Source organism: Archocentrus centrarchus, chromosome 9 (genome assembly GCF_007364275.1).
Source record: "Archocentrus centrarchus isolate MPI-CPG fArcCen1 chromosome 9, fArcCen1, whole genome shotgun sequence".
NCBI lineage: Eukaryota > Metazoa > Chordata > Actinopteri > Cichliformes > Cichlidae > Archocentrus > Archocentrus centrarchus.
Window position 1 is genome coordinate 23,057,143 of NC_044354.1, and position 21,039 is coordinate 23,078,181.

General features: G+C 40.9%; 1 protein-coding gene across 1 annotated transcript in view; it reads left to right on the top strand.

The window, feature by feature from the left end:
* The window catches only part of LOC115785954 (leucine-rich repeat transmembrane neuronal protein 4), a 52,192-nt gene continuing 31,153 nt past the window's right edge, over positions 1-21,039 (top strand). The window contains exons 1-2 of the mRNA XM_030737906.1: positions 1-214; positions 730-2,319. Of these exons, the coding sequence (XP_030593766.1) occupies positions 163-214; positions 730-2,276 (1,599 nt within the window). The 5' untranslated portion in view covers positions 1-162 and the 3' untranslated portion in view covers positions 2,277-2,319. The remainder of the gene's footprint in view (positions 215-729; positions 2,320-21,039) is intronic.

The window sequence follows — 21,039 nt, forward strand, 5'->3', positions numbered from 1 at the left end:
TTTTGGAGCCGCTCTCATCTCCGACAGGTGTGCGATTGCGAGCAGAGCGGATCCGGCTACGACGCACAGTGCCTGTTTTATCCGCGCAGACAGGCGTCCTGGTTAAGTGTCCAACTATTTGGGCAAAACGCCGAGTGCGTCTAACATGTGGACCGGAGACGCATGCCACAGGAAGCCCTGAATATGAGGAAGAGCAGACACCGCGCAAATATGGGTATGTATAGCCTACACTGTTCCGCATGGTACTTAAAGCATTCATTCCTGCGCAGTCTTTTGTCGTTTGCCTAACTACGATTCACTTAGAGCTGATGTTGCTGGTGTCTGTGCCCCCTGCGGTTTATGACTGATGACTGCAGGCAGGGGAATCCGAAAGGCGGCTTTTCTCTCAACAACTATTTGTCACATTATGCATCATGCATGTGGTTATCAATCACCTTTCCAAGAGCATGACTTTGGCTGGATAATAAGTGTGTGTGTGTGTGTGTGTGTGTTTGTGTGTGTGTGTAGGTGTGCCACGAACGCTCCACTGCAAATTAAGTAGGCAGCAAATTACCCCCTCAGTTAGTAAATGTCTCAGAACATAGTAGTAATATTTAGTTACTTGATGCAAAAAAAAAAAAAAATTGTGCTTTCCATTTTAATCCATGTGTTCCTCTCTACTCGTCTGTGGGCACATTGGTGATACATGTTTTGTCCTCTTAAATCTCTCACTTTCCTGTGTGTCTGCAGGAGTTTTTGTGCTTTTCAGATGGCTTGTGTTCACAGTGGTGGTACCCTCCTGGCTGCTTGCTGTTCCGAGCGGCATCCGTGAGCGTCCCTGCCCCCAGAGCTGTAGATGTGATGGGAAAATAATATACTGCGAGTCCAATGCCTTCCGTGACGTGCCAAACAATGTGTCTGTCGGCACACAGGGCCTGTCTCTGCGTTACAACAGCCTGGTGAGCCTTAGAGCCCATCAGTTTGCAGGCCTGAGTCAACTAGTTTGGCTCTATCTCGACCACAACTACATCAATGCTGTGGATGGCCAGGCTTTCCACGGGATAAGGAGGCTCAAAGAACTGATTCTCAGCTCCAATAAGATCACACAGCTAAAAAACAACACTTTCCATGATGTCCCAAATTTACGTAATCTTGACCTTTCCTACAACAAACTGCAGGTTCTCAAGCCTAATCAGTTCTGGGGTTTACGGAAACTACTCAGTTTACACTTGAGGTCAAACTCCCTAAAAACAGTCCCAATGCGTGTTTTCCTTGACTGTCGCAACCTGGAGTTTCTTGATATTGGCTACAACAGGTTGAGGAGCCTCACACGTAATGCCTTTGCAGGACTACTGAAGCTGATCGAGCTCCATTTGGAGCACAACCAGTTTTCTAAGATAAATTTCGCTCATTTCCCTCGCCTGACTAACCTGAGGGCTCTCTACCTGCAGTGGAACCGCATCAAAATCCTAACGCAGGGCTTGCCGTGGATGTGGACTTCCTTGCAAAAGTTGGACCTCTCAGGAAATGAGCTCCAAGTGTTGGACCCGAGCACATTTCAATGCCTGCCCAACCTTCAGACTCTTAACCTAGACTCCAACAAGCTCACCAATATCTCTCAGCAGACAGTGGAGGCTTGGATCTCCCTCACGACCATCAGTTTGGCCGGTAATTTGTGGTACTGTAACCCCAACATTTGCCCTTTGGTATCCTGGCTCAAAACCTTTAAGGGTAACAAGGAGTTTACAATGATATGTACCAGCCCTAAGGAGGCACAAGGAGAGAAAGTAACAGATGTGGTGGAGACTTATAACATCTGCACTGCAACGCCGACCCCTATCCCCTCAACGACATTGCCCCTCACAACTGCTTTTCAGCCTGAGCTGCAGCCTCTCCCCACGCAGTCTGCGGTGGATAAAAAGCTAACCTGGAACAGGACAGCCTCTCCAGCTCCTTCGGAGGCCTCCCCCACCATCCCATTGCCAGACACTGAATATGTCTCCTTCCACAAGATCATAGCTGGTAGCGTGGCCCTCTTCTTATCTGTGGCTATAATTCTGCTGGTTATCTATGTCTCGTGGAAGCGCTATCCCAGCAGCATCAAACAGCTTCAGCAGCGCTCAGCGGTTAAGAAGCGCCAGAAAAAGGCACGGGAGACTGAGCGCTCCTTTAATTCACCACTCCAAGAGTACTATGTGGACTACAAGCCTTCACACTCAGAGACTATGGATGTGCTGGTTAATGGGACAGGACCTTACACATACACCATCTCAGGCTCCAGGGAATGTGAGGTATGACCGTTGCCCTCCAAAAATCCATTTCCACTGCGAGGCATAAGAGGTAAATTTTCTAATGATCTGCAGGGTGAAAAAAAAAACATTTTTTTTTTCTCCTCTGCTTCTGTCTGTTGTGGGATAAGGAAGCAAAGGGCAGTGCATGGTGACTTGTTTTGCAATATGCTGGGTTTGTTCAGTTCCATTCGATTACCCAGCTGTTGTTTTGAGTCATGCAATATTATTGCTAAAATATGATACCCATTAGCTGAAAATGCAGTAGCAGCTCCTCTTCATGGGTAACTTACAGTAAGATGCATTACATGCAAAGTGGGTCCATCTTTCATTCCTGACATGAAGCATTTCATTGATGAATCTGTGTATTATCAGTCAGTCCTTTTATTTATCCAAAATGGCTTGCAGTCCTGAATGAAATGGTATAAATGAATTGGATCAAGTCACTGTGCAGATGGTCCTCTCCTATCCTGTGTGCTTGCTGCCACAGCTGTAGCAGCAAATACACAAATCATGTGTCTTGATGTTTGTTTGCAACTGTACAGTATGAAATATGTAAATATTTACAATCACTCCAGCTGATTGCATATCTCATTCTCTTTTCCTGCCGGTAGCAATTGTGTGCTTAGGTTTTTCCTCATTAGTTTAACTTACAAAGTTCAAACAGTCACCGCAGGCTGGGGAACACTATAAAGGCCTGCAGCCAAATAAAAGATAAATTATGCATTTGGGCTTCAATTTTTCCCTGGCTTTTGTGTAACACTGCAGGAGGGAACTGCATTATGCTACTTTTGTTTAATCTCAGCAATATAAAGTAACTGTTTGTTTACTCTAGTGAAACTTTTACTGATGGAATTCGCTTTAAAATTCTCATGCTAAAACCAGACCCTTCCCTGCATGGCAGTAAGGGCTTGAGACAGAAAGGCTAATCAATTTGCTCATGTTTAATTAGGCACTTTTTTTTTTTTGTCTGCATATTCTTGTTGTTGTTTTTTCCTCCTAATGTGCTGTCTCCTTTTGTCCAGCAGCTTTTTTTTGTTTTGTTTTTTTTTCATTTGGCACTGTGGTTAAGTGTGATTAACAGAACATGTTGTGCTGGGAAAGATGTAGTGTTGCTGGAATCTTTGCAGGCACCTTTTTGTCAGACTAAGCAGACATGCTGTGGAGTACAGGAGACATCTTTCTTCTCCGTTGTCTCTGTCAGCGCAGCTCAGAGACGAAGTTTTATCTCGCCGCCGCATAGCTCGTTTTCTACATTCCACATGCATTGCATAAAGCAGTTCATATGTTTTACGTCGGTGGACTGCAGCACCAGTTAGGTTCTTGCTGTGCCCTTTACTGAAGTCACTGTAAAGGCCTGCACAAATATGTGTCATTGTTTTCAGAAATGTCACTTGGTACAAGGTGCGCGGGTAGCTAAATCAGCTCTTTGTCAGATTATCTGTGGCAGAGCATTTCTCAAACGCAAGGGAAGCTGGAGGTGAGATGGTCGGCTTATCAATCTTGTAGCTTTCATGTGCGAATGTGGCGTGGGAGCATTAAATGGCAGACCTAATGGGGCTTCTGCTAGCTGGAATAACTAATAGCCCATCAGAGGTAAGGAGCCGAGACTTCCCTCAGCTTTGTTATTCCTTGCCCTCTACAGCTCAAGGGAGCGGCTTGAGTTGTTAAAAATGTAATGGGATTTTTTTCCCCCCGCACTCTGTGTGTGTTACTATACATTTCATGCCAAACACTGCTATGCAATATAAGAACACATGCTAGAGCCGGACATGTGTGAAACCACCTGCAGGTTTCTTGTGCTTGTTTAAGTTAGAGTGGTGCATTTACACAAATGAGCCCGCTAGAGCATCATGCGTGTTAGCTTTTTTTTTTTTTTTTTTTTAATAGAAAAAGCCCATGATGTTCATCAACAGTGTCTTGTGCTATTTGCATCACATTACAGGCAAAGTGTCTTCTGACAGATGAGAAGTTTTTTCACTTTGCACAGAGCGCAAAGTGTCAAACAGATGAAGGCAGGAGAGATGCTGTAAACGGCTGCCCAAGGGCTCAAACCTTCGCTCAGGAGCGTATTGTAAACCCCAGAATCCACTGCACTCCCCTGCACATTATTTTAGCTATTCCAGATACCAAGCACTTAAGCTATTAGCTGCATTTTCAATTAGGAGAAAGAGCTTTGTAATTGAAGCCTGTTATCTTCTGCACATGCCCAGACCAACAGACGTGGAGTTAATTTGTTTCTATAGATTTACTCCAGCACAGCTCAGCAGGTTGGCTTTGACGCTGTGACCTGAACTCGCAGACTGTGAATTCTGATGAACGCTTTGAACTGTGTGATTCCATGGTCTTTCTGTGGCACATTATTTAAAATAATAATAATAAAATAAAAATCCTCTCTTCCTTGTATGCCATCCACTTCTGTGCTCATAGAGCAGCTGCAGCGGTAGCTGTCCACCCACAGATAATCCCCTGCAAAGTTATTTCAGAAAATATTACGGTGAAAATCCCACCGTCTCAGCCAAAAGGCGATTCTTGTACTAGGGTGGAATCTGCAAGCATTAATAAGGTGAGGAGATCCTGTTCACAGATAATTAAGGTGGCCTGTGAAAAAAGCAAATGAAGTGAGGAGAAAGAAAGACGTGTCACTGCCTGTGCAACTGACTGACACAATTGTTTTCTAAGAGACGAGGCTAAATAATTACTTTTAAAAATCAACTAATTTTCCAGCTGGCAGGGTGTTGTCAACATTCTGACGTGTTCTAGGCCAGCACAAGCCTCATTCATGCATGAAGTTGTTCTTTTATTTTTTTCACATTTAGCAGTCAGCGTGTCCCCCTCCTGGTTATATTAAAAGCTAATGGCTCCTATGGACCTAATCAGTGTTTTCCTGGGACGAGCCCTGTATCTGGGGGCGCGTTTTGTTCAGCAAACATTTGTTTAATTTGCAGGCGCTATAATATGAGCCCAGCCTTCAAAATGTCAGAAATAAGAATCAAGCATGATGGATGATCAACATACACTGGCTCCACTTGCCAAGATGGCAGCTTGCACTTCATCTCTGCGTAAATGCACAGAAGGCAGGCTGTCGTCAAGTGAAGAGAGTTTTGACAGTTTTCTGTATTTGTTTCCAAATAAAGGCTAGACACATCAGTAAAATGGACCTGTAAAAAGGGATGTCATTTTTTTAACACATCACTTAGCAAATTACAGGTGCAAGAAATCGTTTGGATTCCTGCATTGATTAGTCATGAAATATGGTCCCGTCTTCATCCAAGTCACAGTTACAGACAAGAAAAATGTAACTGCTAAGCTAATGTGACTGCAACACTTTTCTTGTCTTTATTGAACACGCTGAAAAATCATCTCCAGTGCTGGCTGAAAAAAGTGACCTCACAGAAGTTGTTTTAGCAGCAGCAACCTCCACCAGACATTTGTGGTTGCTGCTTATGAGAAGGACTCGGTGTGATTCCACCTTCAAACCTGTTTCAGTTCATCAGTATTACTGTGACATCTTAATTATACGGCCCTATTCAAGTCATGCCTCTCAGCAGTTTTAAAGTGAGCACTGATATTCTTCTGATTTCATTGTTCCCTCAGTGATTGAGGGACCCCAAACCATGATGCTCCCTTCACCTTCCCGAGGTGTTGTGTAACCAATTAGATGTGCTACAACTTTTTTTTTGTTGTTGTTGTTGTTGTTGTTGTTGCATCTTTCATTCTTATTCAGTGTTTTTCCTATAGTGGACACATAAATAAAGACCTCGCCACTTGTAAACAATTCTGCAGAATCAGAATCAGAATCAGAATCAGAATCAGAAGGTTTTTATTGCCATATGGGTGAACAGGTTCACAGCATTAGGAAATTGCTGCGGTACTTCGTGCTTACAGAAAAAAAAAAACAAATAAGTATAAAAACTATAAGACAATATACAAGTATACAAATTGCAAATATACAGAGATATTAGAGCTTACAAAATATACAGTGCAGAGACTAATTAAAAGATAAAAGAATGTAAACTATATTCCACTAATATGTACATCAGTGCAATCAGACAGGTGCATAGACATAGGGTCATCAGCGTTTGTGGAGGGTGGTGGTAGCAGTCTTAGGGTAATTGTTCATGAGTCCAACAGCAGAGGGGAAGAAACTGTTCTTATGGCGGGAGGTTCTGGTCCGTATGGACCGTAGCCTCCTGCCTGAGGGGAGAGGGTCAAAAAGTCTGTGCCCAGGGTGAGAGTGGTCGGCTGTGATCCGACCTGCACGCCCCAGTGTCCTGGAGGTGTACAGGTCCTGGAGAGATGGGAGGTTACAGCCAATCACCTTCTCAGCAGAGTGCACAACGCGCTGTAGTCTCTGTTTGTCCCTAGTGGTGGCTCCAGCGTACCACACAGTGATGGAGGAGGTGAGGATGGACTCAATGATGGCAGTATAGAACTGCACCATGGTCCTTGCTGGCAAGTTGAATTTCTTCAACTGCTGCAGGAAGTACATCCTCTGCTGGGCCTTTTTGACGACAGAGGTGATGGTGGGCTCCCACTTGAGGTCCTGGGTGATGGTAGTTCCCAGGAAGCGAAAAGAGTCCACTGTGGTGATGGGGGTGTCAGTCAGGATGATGGAGGGTAGAGGGGCTGTGTGCTTCCTAAAGTCCACTATAATCTCCACTGTCTTCTGGGCGTTCAGTACCAGGTTGTTGTGGCTGCACCAGGACACCAGACGTTTGACCTCCATCCTGTAGGCCGACTCGTCCCCGTCTGAGATGAGTCCGATGAGAGTCATGTCGTCTGCAAACTTAATAAGCTTGACAGACTGGTGGTCAGAGGTGCAGCATTTGGTATACAGGGAGAAGAGCAGAGGAGAGAGGACCCTTAAGTGAGAGCCAAAAAATCCTGACTTTCCTCCATTATCTGGACAATTTGTCTGTCTGTGGATTGATGACCACCCAGGTCTTTAGAATTGCTTTTGTAACCACATGCATCTTTAAAATACTTCTTCTAAGCTCATGTGAAAGTTGTTGTGATCAAGGAATGGATCACACCAACCTGTCTTTCTCGAGAAGAGCAGATTTTGTCAGTAAGCAATCTGAATATGGGCTTTTTTTTTTTTTTAGAGTAAGCGCCTCCACAAACCACACTTCCAATCTCCTTAAATGGAACTGGAGAAGTCATTGACACAGAGGTCACTTAATGCTTCCAACCTATTATTCCCGAATGTGTTCCTTAAAGACTTTGATTTTGTGTCTTATTACTTTAGTCAGATTGTGTTTGTTTATAATTGTGACTTAGATGAAGATCAGACCACATTTAATGAGTAATCAATGCATACATAATAGTAATGCCAAAGGATCAAGAAACTTAATGCTGGGCACTCACTGAAGTCAACTCCCCACACAATAATTGCAATACAACACAACATGCTGCTGTGAAAAAAATAACACACATACAGTGCAACAAATAAAATGTCTTTTGTTTTTCGCTTTTCCCTAAAAAAAAAAAAAAAAAAAAAAAGGATATTTATGCCATTAATTCTTATTTTGCTCAGTTGTCTTCTTGTTTGGTAGAATTGAAAATTACTGTACCCGCAACACTGGGTGGCAATGATCCGTGGACACACAGAAGTACACTACTTCGCTTTTATCATACCTGATGATTTTGTGAAAAATGGGCTCCAGTCAACTCCATTAAAACTCAACTGCAGCAAACTGTGGGAAGAAACAGACTATTAAGTGAATTGGCTGTAAATGCTATTATACAACATCATTTTTCAGAGGCCGACGGTGACGTTAAAAAAAAGAAAGAAAAAGATTTTTGTGTATGATCAAGAATATTACGCAGATTTGAGGCATTTTTCATATTGTATAAATATACAGATTTATATGTTTACCCCCAGTGGGAATATAATTCTGAAAATGTTTATTTGCATTCAAATTTATATTTTCGCTGTTAACAATAAGCCAAATAAATTGCACTAAAGCACAGCAGAATTTAAATGTTTTGGCGTTTAAAGGATGGTTGATATGAGGGGACTTAAGAATATTGATGTTCCAGATGCACACACATTCAATTTTCCATTTCAGAGTTCAGATCTGAGTCACCTGTAGTTATGCTGTGCTTAAAGCAAAGGGTTAGTAAGCAGATGCAGACTTTCTCTGTCCTGGTTCTACCCTTTCAGGCATGCAGGCAGCCCTACTTTATTGTTGCAGGCTGTTGTGACAGTATGCATGAGCTCAGGATGAAAAAGGGTGCAGTGGCTTTTAATCTTTGTTTTGATTTACATTTAATATTCTCCTAAAAACATGCTGGAACTGAACACCTCTGTTGGGGTTGTTACCTGAAAAAAGTACTCGCATTGCTCATTACTTGTTACTTTTTTTCCTTTTAACTCTTTTTTTCCATTAAAAAGTGATGCATTACAAGTAATTTTTTACACTACTCATTACATTACTGTCGCATTACTGCATAACACAGCCTGAAATACGCTGCCACATAATCACCAGTTAACAATATAACCCTTAGGCTATAGTCCCACACACTGACACAAATCCCTATCCTAATGAAGACATACACACCACCTTTCTTTTACAGTCTCAGTATAAAAGCAAAGCCGGCAACGACAAAGCAAAGTTGAAAACCAGCTCAGAGAGATCACAACTACCATTCTGCTGTAGAAACATGTACAGGTGGGAATGGAGGCTTCAATGCTACTGCATTACAGAAAAACGTAATGCAATTACAGTACTTACATTACACTGCAGGACACCAGTAAAATACAAAAGCATGCGGTTCTTGAAAATTCCTATACAAGAATGAACCTTTACTAACAAAAACCCGTCCTACGGGTGGTTTTTGTCAGGCTTTTGGTGCTTTTTTAAATTCTTCATTACGTATTTAGTGGTGAGTGGAACAAAATTCTGCTGCGGATGCAAATTTTGGTTATTGTACATTGAGCGTGATACATGAAACAATCACAAATGGAGAACATCGCATTTGCAGGGGGATGATAAAATGAACATGACATATACAAAATCCATCCATATGGATGGATGGATGGATGTTAATAATAACGATGTTCGTGCAAATTTTTGTTCAGATTGGCCCACCCGTTAAGGAGGAGATGGGGTACACACAGATGTGTAAATACTCTGTGATCATTATAGTAAGGGCGAGAAGGTGCCAAATATTTTTAAATGAAGCAAACAAACAAAAAAGATTTCTAATTTTTCTTTCACTAAAATATACCAGACTATTTTATCTGAACTTTGGTTGCTTGACAAACTGGCAGTCCCAACAAATACTTCTCAGTGTTGACGCAAAACTAAGCCATCAACAAAACAAATATCTGCCTAAGATGTTAAAAGCATTGCTTAAATGAACCAGTTCTTGTTTCACTGTCAGCTGTAAACTTCCCTCATTCAGCATGTACTTAGCGACTTCATATCTCAAATATGCCTGTATAAAATTAAATCTGAAACACACATAGCTGAATAGATGCAGTGTAGCCCACCTCGTTCCAGCCAAGGTTGTGATTTCAAGCCGAGTTAAAACGTTGCAGTGGGATTCATTAGTAAAAATGCACATAATCAGACCTCAGACTTATCTTTAGTAAAGCACCTCTAAGGCTGCTGTGTGTGTGTGGGGGGTGAGCTCTCCAAATAAACATACTCTGCGATATGTATGATTCAGACTTTAGACAGATGTTCCTCTTGGAGGTGTGATGTCTGCTGGGGTGAGGAGGTGGAATACATTAAAAAAAAAAAAATAGAATACTTAGCAGCAAGCAGAGGCAACATGAGATCTGTGCAATAATAGCTTGTAATCTAACATGGACTGTTAAAATGAATATGACAGTTGTGTTGTTTCGTAATTAATCTTAGCATCTCGTCTTTCATCCAATTGATGTTTTTGCGATTTTATTACTCTCATTATGATGTGCTAATAGCACATGTCTCAGCCAGCTAATAGCTTAATCTGGCACAGGCGGAAAATATGATGTTCCTCCTCCACGCTCCAACACAGACAATATTGAATTTCACTCTGGGTTAGATGTACTTATTTACAGAACACATGCGATGAACTGCTGTTTGTGTCTCTGGCTAATCATTAAAGAGTCTCGCAAAAGCTCAAAGCCAGAGAAGTGGGAGATCACCGAGCCTGCACGGTGCTGGTGAGGAAAACCAAATGAAAGTCATTTTGTTGACCTTCACACCTTCATTTTTAATTGAGGTCAGCGCTGATTGGCAACATCATTAATTCTGATGCGCACTTGATATTACACGATAACCTAGTCCTTCATTTAACCTCAAGATCAAATGTCTGTTGTAAGCAAATCTGTTGATTCAGTACCACTTCGGCATGGCTGTGCTGTACGCTGCAATGAAACAGAGAATGGGAAGTTTGGAAATGGAATTAGAAGCCGCCTTTTTTTTTTTTTTCCCCAAAAAATAATTTGGAAGCAAATGAAAAGACCACAGAGATAAGTCAGACTAATTCATCTCTTCCCATCACACAATCTCCAGTGGTCCTCCCCTCCTGGAGCCACACACAAACCATGATGAATATGTAATGTGATATTAAACTTCTCTACTGCGTTTTTTTTTTTTTTTTTTTTGTTCAAGGCCATTTTCTTCATTCAGTGGTGATTAATTAGAAGCGTGTTTTGATCAGAGGAGGCTCGCCCGTGGAGGCAGAGAATCTCGCTCCTCCTCTGCTTTCGAGAAGGCAAAAGGGAGCCCAAAATATATACAAGAGTAATTGGTTGAAAAAAATATTACTAAATCTCAACATCATTTCTAATATATTTTCTCTCTTCTCTGGAAAGAAAAAAAAAAAGCATTATTGCAATTCTGATTAAAATTCTTCAACAGCAAAACCTGCAGGGCGGGCGAGAGGTGAAAGATCAGTCTGTGTGAAGTGTTGGTGGGTGGCGGAGGAGGAAGCAGGCTCCTGCTTATGCTCCCTAAGACCGTACCTTTTACGTCAATTTAATGTACTTTTCTTTTTAAATGCTCATGCTGTTATTAATTTTTGTTTATCCTCTGATAAATCAGAGGGAGCTGTGCAAAATTCCTGCTTACATAGTAGGTACTGCTTCACCCTTCCTTGGAGTGACAGGTTTTTATACACAGCCCACTGCGTCTGTGTGTGTGTGTGTTTTCCCTAGATACAGTATCTCGTAAGCCCTTGTGCTGCTACTTTACCGACCCAAAAAACAAATCCCTTAAATAAAATAACAAAGTGCATTACATGTAACTGTCTTCTGAGCTAAGTGTTTTCTGAACTCCAGTCCTGCTAACACAACAGCACAATTTGTCAGTTCCTTTGTTTTTTTGTACTTCGCTGTACCCCACGGATAAAGCCAGAGCTGTGTCCTTGTGTCACTGATTGCGATGTGGTGTTTTATTTTTTTTATGCTTCCTTGCTGGCTACAGCTGAGGCATTGGATGTGTGTCTCATCCGTCTGTCTCATTCTCTTGAACACCTTGAGGGTTTCTTTGAATTTGGAGCAAATGTTCTCTTGGACTGGAGGGTGAACTGTTTAGAATTGGGCGGTAAAAGGTCAGTTTGACCCAACAAAACATGTTTATGTCTGCAAGATTGTAAAAGCAATATCTAACCAGATAAAAAAAAAAAAAAAAAGATTTTGTATCCACAAGATCAAAGGTCACCTTTACTGTGCTATCATGATGCTGAATAAAATGGCACAACTCAGGATTAGACGGTACCAGGAAGGCTCCGTTTATCCACACTGTGCAGTTATTCTTTTATTCTAAGGAGCGCTAACTGGCTGGTGCCTGTTGATTCTTATTCGGTACAAGCATAGCAAATGCATCTTGTAAAGAAGGCGAATGAGTGCATTTCTCAAAAACATTTCCTCAGCTGAAGAATTAATTAACCAGGCACTCCAGTCGAGTCTTTTTGTTCTGGCACGGGCAATTTCACCTGAATTTTCAACACAATTCAGCTAGCTGGTTTTATTATGGAGTGTAACATTAACTGCTTCAGTCAATATTGATTGCTTAGTCAATTTGAGTCTATGTGTTGGAGTGTTTACTATGTTTACCATCTTAGTTTAGCATGTTAGCTGCCAGTTTTTATAAGCAAAACTAAATTACAGATAAAGCATTTCAGTAATTTAGCTAGCATTTAGTTTTTCCATTGTTATCAGGATTTGTCAGGATTTTTCTAAAAGGGTATGTCTGGAAACGATCCCATCCACTAGCTGCTGACATGCTTCACGACCCAGCAAACCTCTTTACATTCCTCTCTGTCACACCGTTAGCACGTTTGCTCTCACTGTAAACCACTCGTGATACCTGCGCCTGGTAACAGTTGTCATCGTTGTGTGAAGTTGATTTGGGGCCTCTGCTGGAGTTGTGTTCCTGTGTTTCATCAGAGGACAGTCATTTTTCCTGCAAGGCCAGTCTTATCTGAGCAATTAATACAAACGCCTTAAAGGAATTACTTCTTAAAGTAGATGTAATGCTCTGCTATTGAGGAATGTACTTTTCTTTTCTGGACTCATTTTGTTTGAACTCTTTGATGTGTTTCAACGTTTCCACATTGCTATAACTCCAGGGGGGTACATCTAGTTTTGTTGTCAGACACTGTGAAAGATTGGCCCACAATTTTACACAGGCATTCAACAATCTATCATAAAAGAGAAATGCATTTTAGAAGAAGCAGAGAAACCAATTTCTCCAGTTGACAGCAGCCTCAATAGACCACAATGCAATGCAGCCTCATGACATGTCAGGTCTTTTTTTTTTTTTTTTTTTTTTTTTTTTGTTATTATTATTTTTTTCCCTCTCCACCTACCCTCTGCAGCTGAATCAAGCAACCTGACCCTCAACTCCCTGGCGCTTGTCGAAAGGTATTTAGGGAAATGCAGGAAATCACTCGCTGAAGTCAAAGCAGATGTGGCGATTTAAGGGAAGTTCAGTACCCGAAAGACAATTTACATCAGATCTATGCTTCTGGTATCTACCATGCATCACAGATTGATGATACATAACAGTGTAAGTGTATCCAAGGGTGGATTTTTCCATTAAGTCCTCAGTCTGAGTCGGAGTCGGAGTCAGAGTTGAGGAACAAAAAAAAAAAAACCTACTTGAATTCCCAAGGAGTCCAGATCAATGTCTCTCGCAAAAGAAAAAAAAAAAGTATTTGCACATATCAGTAAACTTCTAATAACTTCTCAAAAATCTGAATCCCATATCGAGTGTCCTATTATCATGGCATATCTATCAATCAGCAATCACACGCCCTGGATTCCCTCAGTTTAAGCTTCTGCTCACTCAGTCAGCGACACTTCTGCTTTAATAGGATTTGACAGCTTATCTAGCACTTTATGAAAAGTCGGGCACCGCAGACAGAATGAATAATATAACATGAAAATATTAGACATAACATTTTATGCCGTTTTATGGTCACAGCAGCCACGTTAATTTTTCAGCTCAGCTTGAAGCAGTTACTGCGTGTTTAGCCCTTCATTTTATTATGATTCATTTAATTAGAGCTATTAAGACAGTTTGACGGAGACGCTGTGGTTCTGCCTACTGTGTCACTTTGATTCACTTGAAAAGAATTTGAAAGTGATATTTAAAAGAGAATGAAATGATGAAATGTTGACTCGGCACATTAGTGCTCGCCCTAGTAAGTTGGTGGAGTCCACGCTTCTCTGTAGAGTGACACTACAGTTTCTTTTATCACTTTCTGCTCAGAAGAATTTTGATGGAACATTCAGGTCCACCTCAGAAATATTATTTTCCCAGAAAGTAAAACCTCTGCATCATGTAGCTGCAACATCCCAAGTATGTTCTCACTCTGTCTGATGGGACAAAATGGTGTATCAGTCTGCACAAACTGAAAATGATGCAACACCTCTGCCATCTTCTTCACTTACACTGTAATATAAATATCAGAACACTGACAGTGAAGGCGCTGATGTCCAGCAGGTAGGTTTGCCATGTTTACCACCTTTGCTACTGATGTGCTTAATGCATGTATGTAAGCGGTTTTTAGCCTAAACTAGTCTGTGGAAAAAAAAAAAAAAAAACTCAGCCCAAGTGTCGCTAAAATTAATTAGCACAAAGCGAGGTTAAGGTCCGAAAACATGCTACCTGACAAGCAAGTCAAACTTTATTTACACAGCACATTTCATTCCAGGTGGGAGCACAATGTGCTGCACAAAGCAAGAGCTACCACAGAGATTGCAGCACACTCTATAGTAGGTAATGTAAAACTAAAACAATAGCTAGAAATGGTTAAAACAAAAAGATAATAAAAGCCATAAGTCCATAAAAGATCAAATAAGTAAGACAGTTATCAAAGCGAACAACAGATTTCTAAAAATGATAATTAAAAAAGAATAGTCTAGTGAAATTCAAAACCTACAAATTTAATCCATAAAACATATTTTGCAGGGAACTGGTCAGAAACTAAATAACTGTGAAAAGTGACTTCTAAAAGGTTAGGGGATCTGGAGTTAATATAAGTCATTATGAGGGGCATACCTGCATATTAATTCAGTTTAAATGCAACCCATCATAAAAAACAGAAACAAAACAAGGGGATCCCAAAGTCAGCAGGAACGATCTTTTGGAGAGCATTAATATCATTCAGTAGCTGCTGAGACGTTTACAGTCTGGACCAAAAAAGTGGACTGATAAACACATTTACACTGAAGGCACCCTCATTCATCCTGTATAAGACACGGCCATTGTGATGTCACCAGCTGGTTTGTGAAATCCTGTTCTGAAGCCTCAGCTTGAGCATTTTTAACCGTTTTGTTTGTCAAACCTGACATCACAAGTGTGTGTGTGTGTATGTGGGGGGGGGGGGGGGGGGGGGGCAAGACGTGTCAATCATGAGTTTTCCATGCGCTAAAGAATCATCTCATTTAACATCTGTTTTAATCCAAATGGAAGTCTGATTTACAAAACGAACATGATGTTAGATTCAGTAAGACTTCAATCCAACAACTGAGATCATAAACCCATTGAAAAAGTGTTTACTGAGGTCATGAATGAAGTCGGGCCATTTCCTCATAGACGGCAACCTCCTGCTGGCCGTGGGAAAGAATGCCAGGTTAAAGCAACTCTGCTGTGCTTCACTTTTCAGACCCACACATATAAATATATAAACACACAAACATATATCTCTTACATAAAGTGTATGTGCACACTGCTGGAGTGGGTGTAGTGTCTGCAGAGAGTAGGGGAGGAAGAACCAGCCTTATTAAGCAAATCTATCAAATTTTTGATCGTACTTGGATGAAATTTTGCCCGCATCCACAGCTGTTGCAGCACAGTGAGCAAACTGACTCAAGGAATGAAACGTTGCTAGTGTCACACTTCATTTCTGTGTAATATTGATGTTAAATGCTATTGAGATGTTTAAATATTTGCTGGCGTATAATCTGCTGTGACATGTATTGTGAACAGGTGGAGGGAGAGGAGGGATTCATCGCTCCGTTTTCACTCCGACTGCCAATGCTTCTTTTCAAATCAAACAAATGGGTCAGCCCTTTGTTCCGGCAGAATATTTTTACTTGCCTTATCTAAAAGGGATATAATACACTCTGATCAGTGGGCTGTTTCAGCGCTCCAAATTTAAAACGCTTTTTGGATTTGTGTAGGCAGCCAGGAGTCAAACATTAACCAAAAAAAAAAAAAAAGAAAAAAAAATCAGCCCATGCTGGGCAAAATTATAGCTAATTTTGGTCATTCACAGAAAAGAAAAACAATACTGTGTACACAATACAGGATGTGGAGCAGATCATCCTGTTGGGATTATGTGTGCTCTGAGTGAACAGAATTTAAACAGACCTCAGCTGATTTCAGGATCTTTTTCCCTTCAGTTTGCCATTCCCCAGGTACCTTACTCCATGTTTTAGTACCGTGTTTTCTCACCAACATCCTCTTCCAGCGATGTTTCCTCATACAGTGAAAAAATAAACAGGCCAACAAACTTAAAGTAGGTAGAGAACCTGACAAGAGGAATTCATACTTGTATAAAAAAATGTAGGCTGAAACTGCAGGGTATTACGCTGAAAATCAAAATAAGGGAAATAAACACTGAATTAAAGCAGAATTATCCGGTTTCCTTGGAAATGAACCAATTTTTCCATGCCAATATATTCAGCAATCAAATTAACTTGAGAATGACACATTGACATAAAAATTCAATTCTGTTATAATGCTGGTAGATGGGAGAGATTATGAGAGGAATATTGAGAGCCAGTGGAACTTAGTTCTAAAGTGAAGTCATCATTTATGCCATTCATCAAACGAACTGGAATGCAATTAATAGACCTAATTCAGTTTCGTCAAATGAGCCAATTTAAAGAAGGAGAGCCGAACAATGTTATCTCCTCGCGTACTTTCTGAAAATGCTGCTTTTCCTATAATGAAAATGGAGAGCTGATTCTGTACAGCCACTTTGTATCCATGCACAGATAACCTGTTTGCTTGAAGTCTGGGGTGACTGCTTAGTAGCACAGTTTTGGTGGGGATCAAACAAGGGACTGAGACTGTTTCAGAGGAGACTTTAGGTCAGCTGCCCACATGCAGCTTAAAATGTACCATTTTAAGGAAAAAATATTAGCTAGTTAGTCATGTTTACCACTGTGAAGCATCTTTAACAGCAGTCCATAAATGTCTGGGAACTGAGGAGAGCAGCTGCTGGACCTTTGGGAGAGGAATGTCCTGTTCTCGTCTGATATAAGATTCTAGCTGCTCAACAGTCCAGGGTCTTCTTTGTCATGTTTTTCAATTCATGATGCTTCAAATGTTTTCAGAAAGGTCTGGACTGCAGGCAGGCGCTCTTCTACTACAAAGTAATGCTGTTGTAATAGAGGCAGTATGCGGTTTAGCATTGTCTTGCTAAAATATGCAAGGTCATTCCTGAAAAAAAAAGAAAAAAATCTGGATGGGGCATATGGCATATATTGCTCTAAAACCTGTGTCTACCTTTCAGCATTGATGGCCCTTTTCCAGGTGTGCAAGCTGCCAATTCCATAGGCACTGATGTGCTCCCGTACCATCAGAGATGCAGGCTTTTGAACTGAATGCTGATAACAAGCTGGATGATTCCTCTCCCTTTTAATTCAGAGGATGCAGTGTCCATGATTCCCAAAAAGAATTTAAATTTCGATTCGTCTGACTCCAGAACAGTTTTCCACTTTGCTTCTGTCCATTTTTGGACCAGGAGATGGCAGAGACTTTCTGGACCATGTTCATATGTGGCTACTTTGCATGATAGAGCTTCAACCTGCATTTGTGGATGACGTGGTGAACTGTGCTCACAGATAATTAACACATTCAGAGTGATTTCCATGACAGAAAATTGCCCTATACTGATTTTTAACCTTGTTCTTTGTGCACAGAGATTTCTTCAGATTCTCAGAATCTTTTGACGATATGTACTCTAGATGATGAGATATTCAGTCTTCACACTTTCATATTAAGGAACATTTTGTAGCAATTTCGAGAGTTTTTTTTTTTTGCAGATTGGTGAAAATCTTTCCATCTGAGAAGCGCTGCCTCACTAAGATGCTCTTTTTATACCCAATCACTTTACTGACCTGTTGCTTATTGACCTAATTTGTGCAAAAAGTTTCCTCCAACTGTTTCTTTGTAGTGCCACTTACTTTTCCAGCCTTTTGATGCCCTTTCCCAACTTTATGAGACATGTCACTTCCATCAAAGTCAATTAGTTTATATTTTTCCTAAAATGGTACATATTCTCAGTTTAAATATTTGATATGTTTTCAGTGTTGTGTTGTGGATAAAACATGGGTTTATAAGACTTCCAAGTCATTGCACTCTGTTGGAAACTCTGTTGGAATGGAGTTTGTAGTTCTGTTGCCTCAACTTTGCAAAAGAATGAATCATAACGCAACTAAAAAGCAGCAGAAAACAAAACTGAATGGTCTACAGTAAATGGGTGAAGGTCCTATCCTACTGAGGTTTGTTTCTGATCTGATATCAAAGAGGCCATCAACACGATTTTATGACAGCAGCAATGTGGCATTACCATAAATTCAATAGCTGCACCCCTCTGCTGATTATAAACTGCTCAGGAAGTGTTCTTAACCCCTTCATAAGTGATACATATATTAATACAAATCATTGGGTAACCATGGTAACACATATGGCTGTCAGAATGTGAGCTCATAGATTCTCCCAGATAAACCAGACAGTCAAAGGCTGTTAAAGTGGTCGTGAGCGTGCATCCTACTCTGTACCGTGTGGCAGCCACATTGAAATACCCCTTTCTGTGTATTCACCTCATTTTCTTTTATTCATTCATTTGATCAGTTCTATTGTTGCTCATAATGAGTTGCTCATGAGCTCTTAGTGTCACCATGGAACACAAATTAGAGCCTTACAGTGCTGCATGATCTACTGACAAAGCATTAAAGCAGGTTTTATAGTGTTGTGATGGTTGTAATATGATTTTAAAATGTTTCTGAACAGAGTGCCTGGAAATATTTTACTGGCCTCTCTCCTTTACTGGAGTCACCTTTCTTTGTTCCCTGGAAAATGCCAGCGCTGGAAACCACTCTGATTTTGAGGCTATTGTACACGAGTAAACCACTGAGTGTGTTTATGGTTACATTTTGTTTGGATTTCCCATCCGGAAACAGCAGCTGGTAGGCATGTCTCGTGTCCAGCATTGCACATGTTCTCCAGTTTAGACAGAGATGATCGTTAACCCTAAGATGACAGAAGCCTCACTCTCAAGGTTAAAATGAGACCCGCCTAATCAAGTTAGGAAAAGATTCAGTTATGCTAACAAAGAGTAAATGTAAAGATGTCAGAACAAAGTGCAGGGCCGCGTGTTCTGCAGAGCATCCTTAGCACAGATAAATCCATGGCTGAGGGTAACCCAGGAGGAGCAATGTTTCACCAATTGGAGATCAGGACTTTGTATTGATCCTGCATGCCCATACATGCTTGACATTACTGAAGACTCCCTGTTTTTGGTGACTCTTAGACTCTTAGTCAATCCCTATTTCCATAAAGCACAGAGGTGTGAGCTCACTGATATGGCAGAACAGAGAGGTCATGTGCTTCTCTTGCTCCAGAAGTTTTTTTTTTTCCTCCTTTTCTTCCACCCACCTGTCAAACAGTTTTCTCCTTTGTAATAGTCTGACTGTATTGCACAAACACTGCCCTCAGTTGCAGTGGATTTCAAGCATTTTTCTTTGTTTTCGTTACCTTTTTTATCCAAACCCAATTTGGTGGTTCACCGCCAAATCTAATGAAACAAACCTGACCAAATTACCACGTTTAAATGACTGTAGCCCTCTATATTCAAGCAGCTTAATTCAGTCTCAAATGCCTTCTTAAGCATATCATGGAGTGATATCCAGCGTAGCATTTTTCCTTGCCCACAGTACATTTTAGTGGTAATGTTTTTTTTTCTCCCAGCTGAGTATGTAATGCAGCACATTACATTTGGTAAAATATCTCTTTATGTTCTAACTTGACATTTCAGTGCCACAACACGCTTGAAATAGTTGAGAAATAGACTCCATGAATTTAGATGTCTCAAGTGAGCTGAAAACAAGACAGCTGATATGAATTGTTATGAGCGGCAGCATTTAGTCCAATCTGCTTCACGTCGACCCACATGTCAGAGATGCACAATTCACACTCATATTGCCTTCCCCTCTCTCCAGAGCGCAGTCATACACACACACACACACACACACACATGCACACACACACACACGCACACGTGCACACACACAGTGACAATGTAGGACTCATCAAGAGTTGCGGAGATGACGGCAGTCACATCTGACTGCAAAGTCAAGAAATCAAAGTTTTTTTCCATCATTGTGGAAATTCTGAATAAACCCTTTATTATGTACTGTCTGTCAGCAGTTTCCGAGTCAGTTCTGAGTTTTTTCCTTTTGTTTTTATAAGAACAAAAACATTTAGTGCAAGCCCAGGGTCCTTAGAGCGGCCCCTGAAGCTTGTTTGTTGGCAGAAGGGCAGGATGACAACCCGTCAGGTTTCTGTTTACTAAATGGAAAGATTTTTCCAGAGCCTTGAATTTCCCTCTTGTTTTAAAGAGTATTTTCATAACTGGCTACACTCATGGAAAGGAGCCCTTTCCTCAGCCAGTTATGAATTCTCTGTTAAGATTACAGTACAGTACAAAGTCATGAGCAACCCCTCATTTCTTTACAGTTTGCTGTACTGTACAGTAATGTACATCTGCAGAAACGGCCGCTTTAAAACCCATGCATATTTTTTCCATACCAATTATCTTTCAGCCCGTCTGCTGTCTCTGGATTTGGCTTTAGTGTACATTTTGTGGTGATGGTACTCATATTGCATTAAAATAGACAACTTCATAGCATCCTGACTTTTCAAGCAATTATACAGTCAAGAGAACTCTGACTATAGTGGTTTGACTGAGAAACTGCAGAAAAGAAAATCCTAAAGTTGAACTTCCTGACATTTCAAAATTACTTCCATTAATCATAAAGCCAACAACCATGGGCTCTATTTACAAAAATCAATGGTGCAGTTTATAAGGTCTCTAAAAAAACCTCAGCTGGTCCACGCAACATGGTGGAGCAGCAGCAGAACACTGAGCTCTGCTCACACCACTGAACTTCTCACCCTATTATGCAAAGTAGGCACAGCCACTCTGCAAAGGAATGCCATTCGGCTACTTATGTTGGTAATGGTGAGGTTTAAGTCCCTGATAGCTGAGATTGAAGCTTGAGCTGCTCTGCAATTTCTATAAGTCAGTG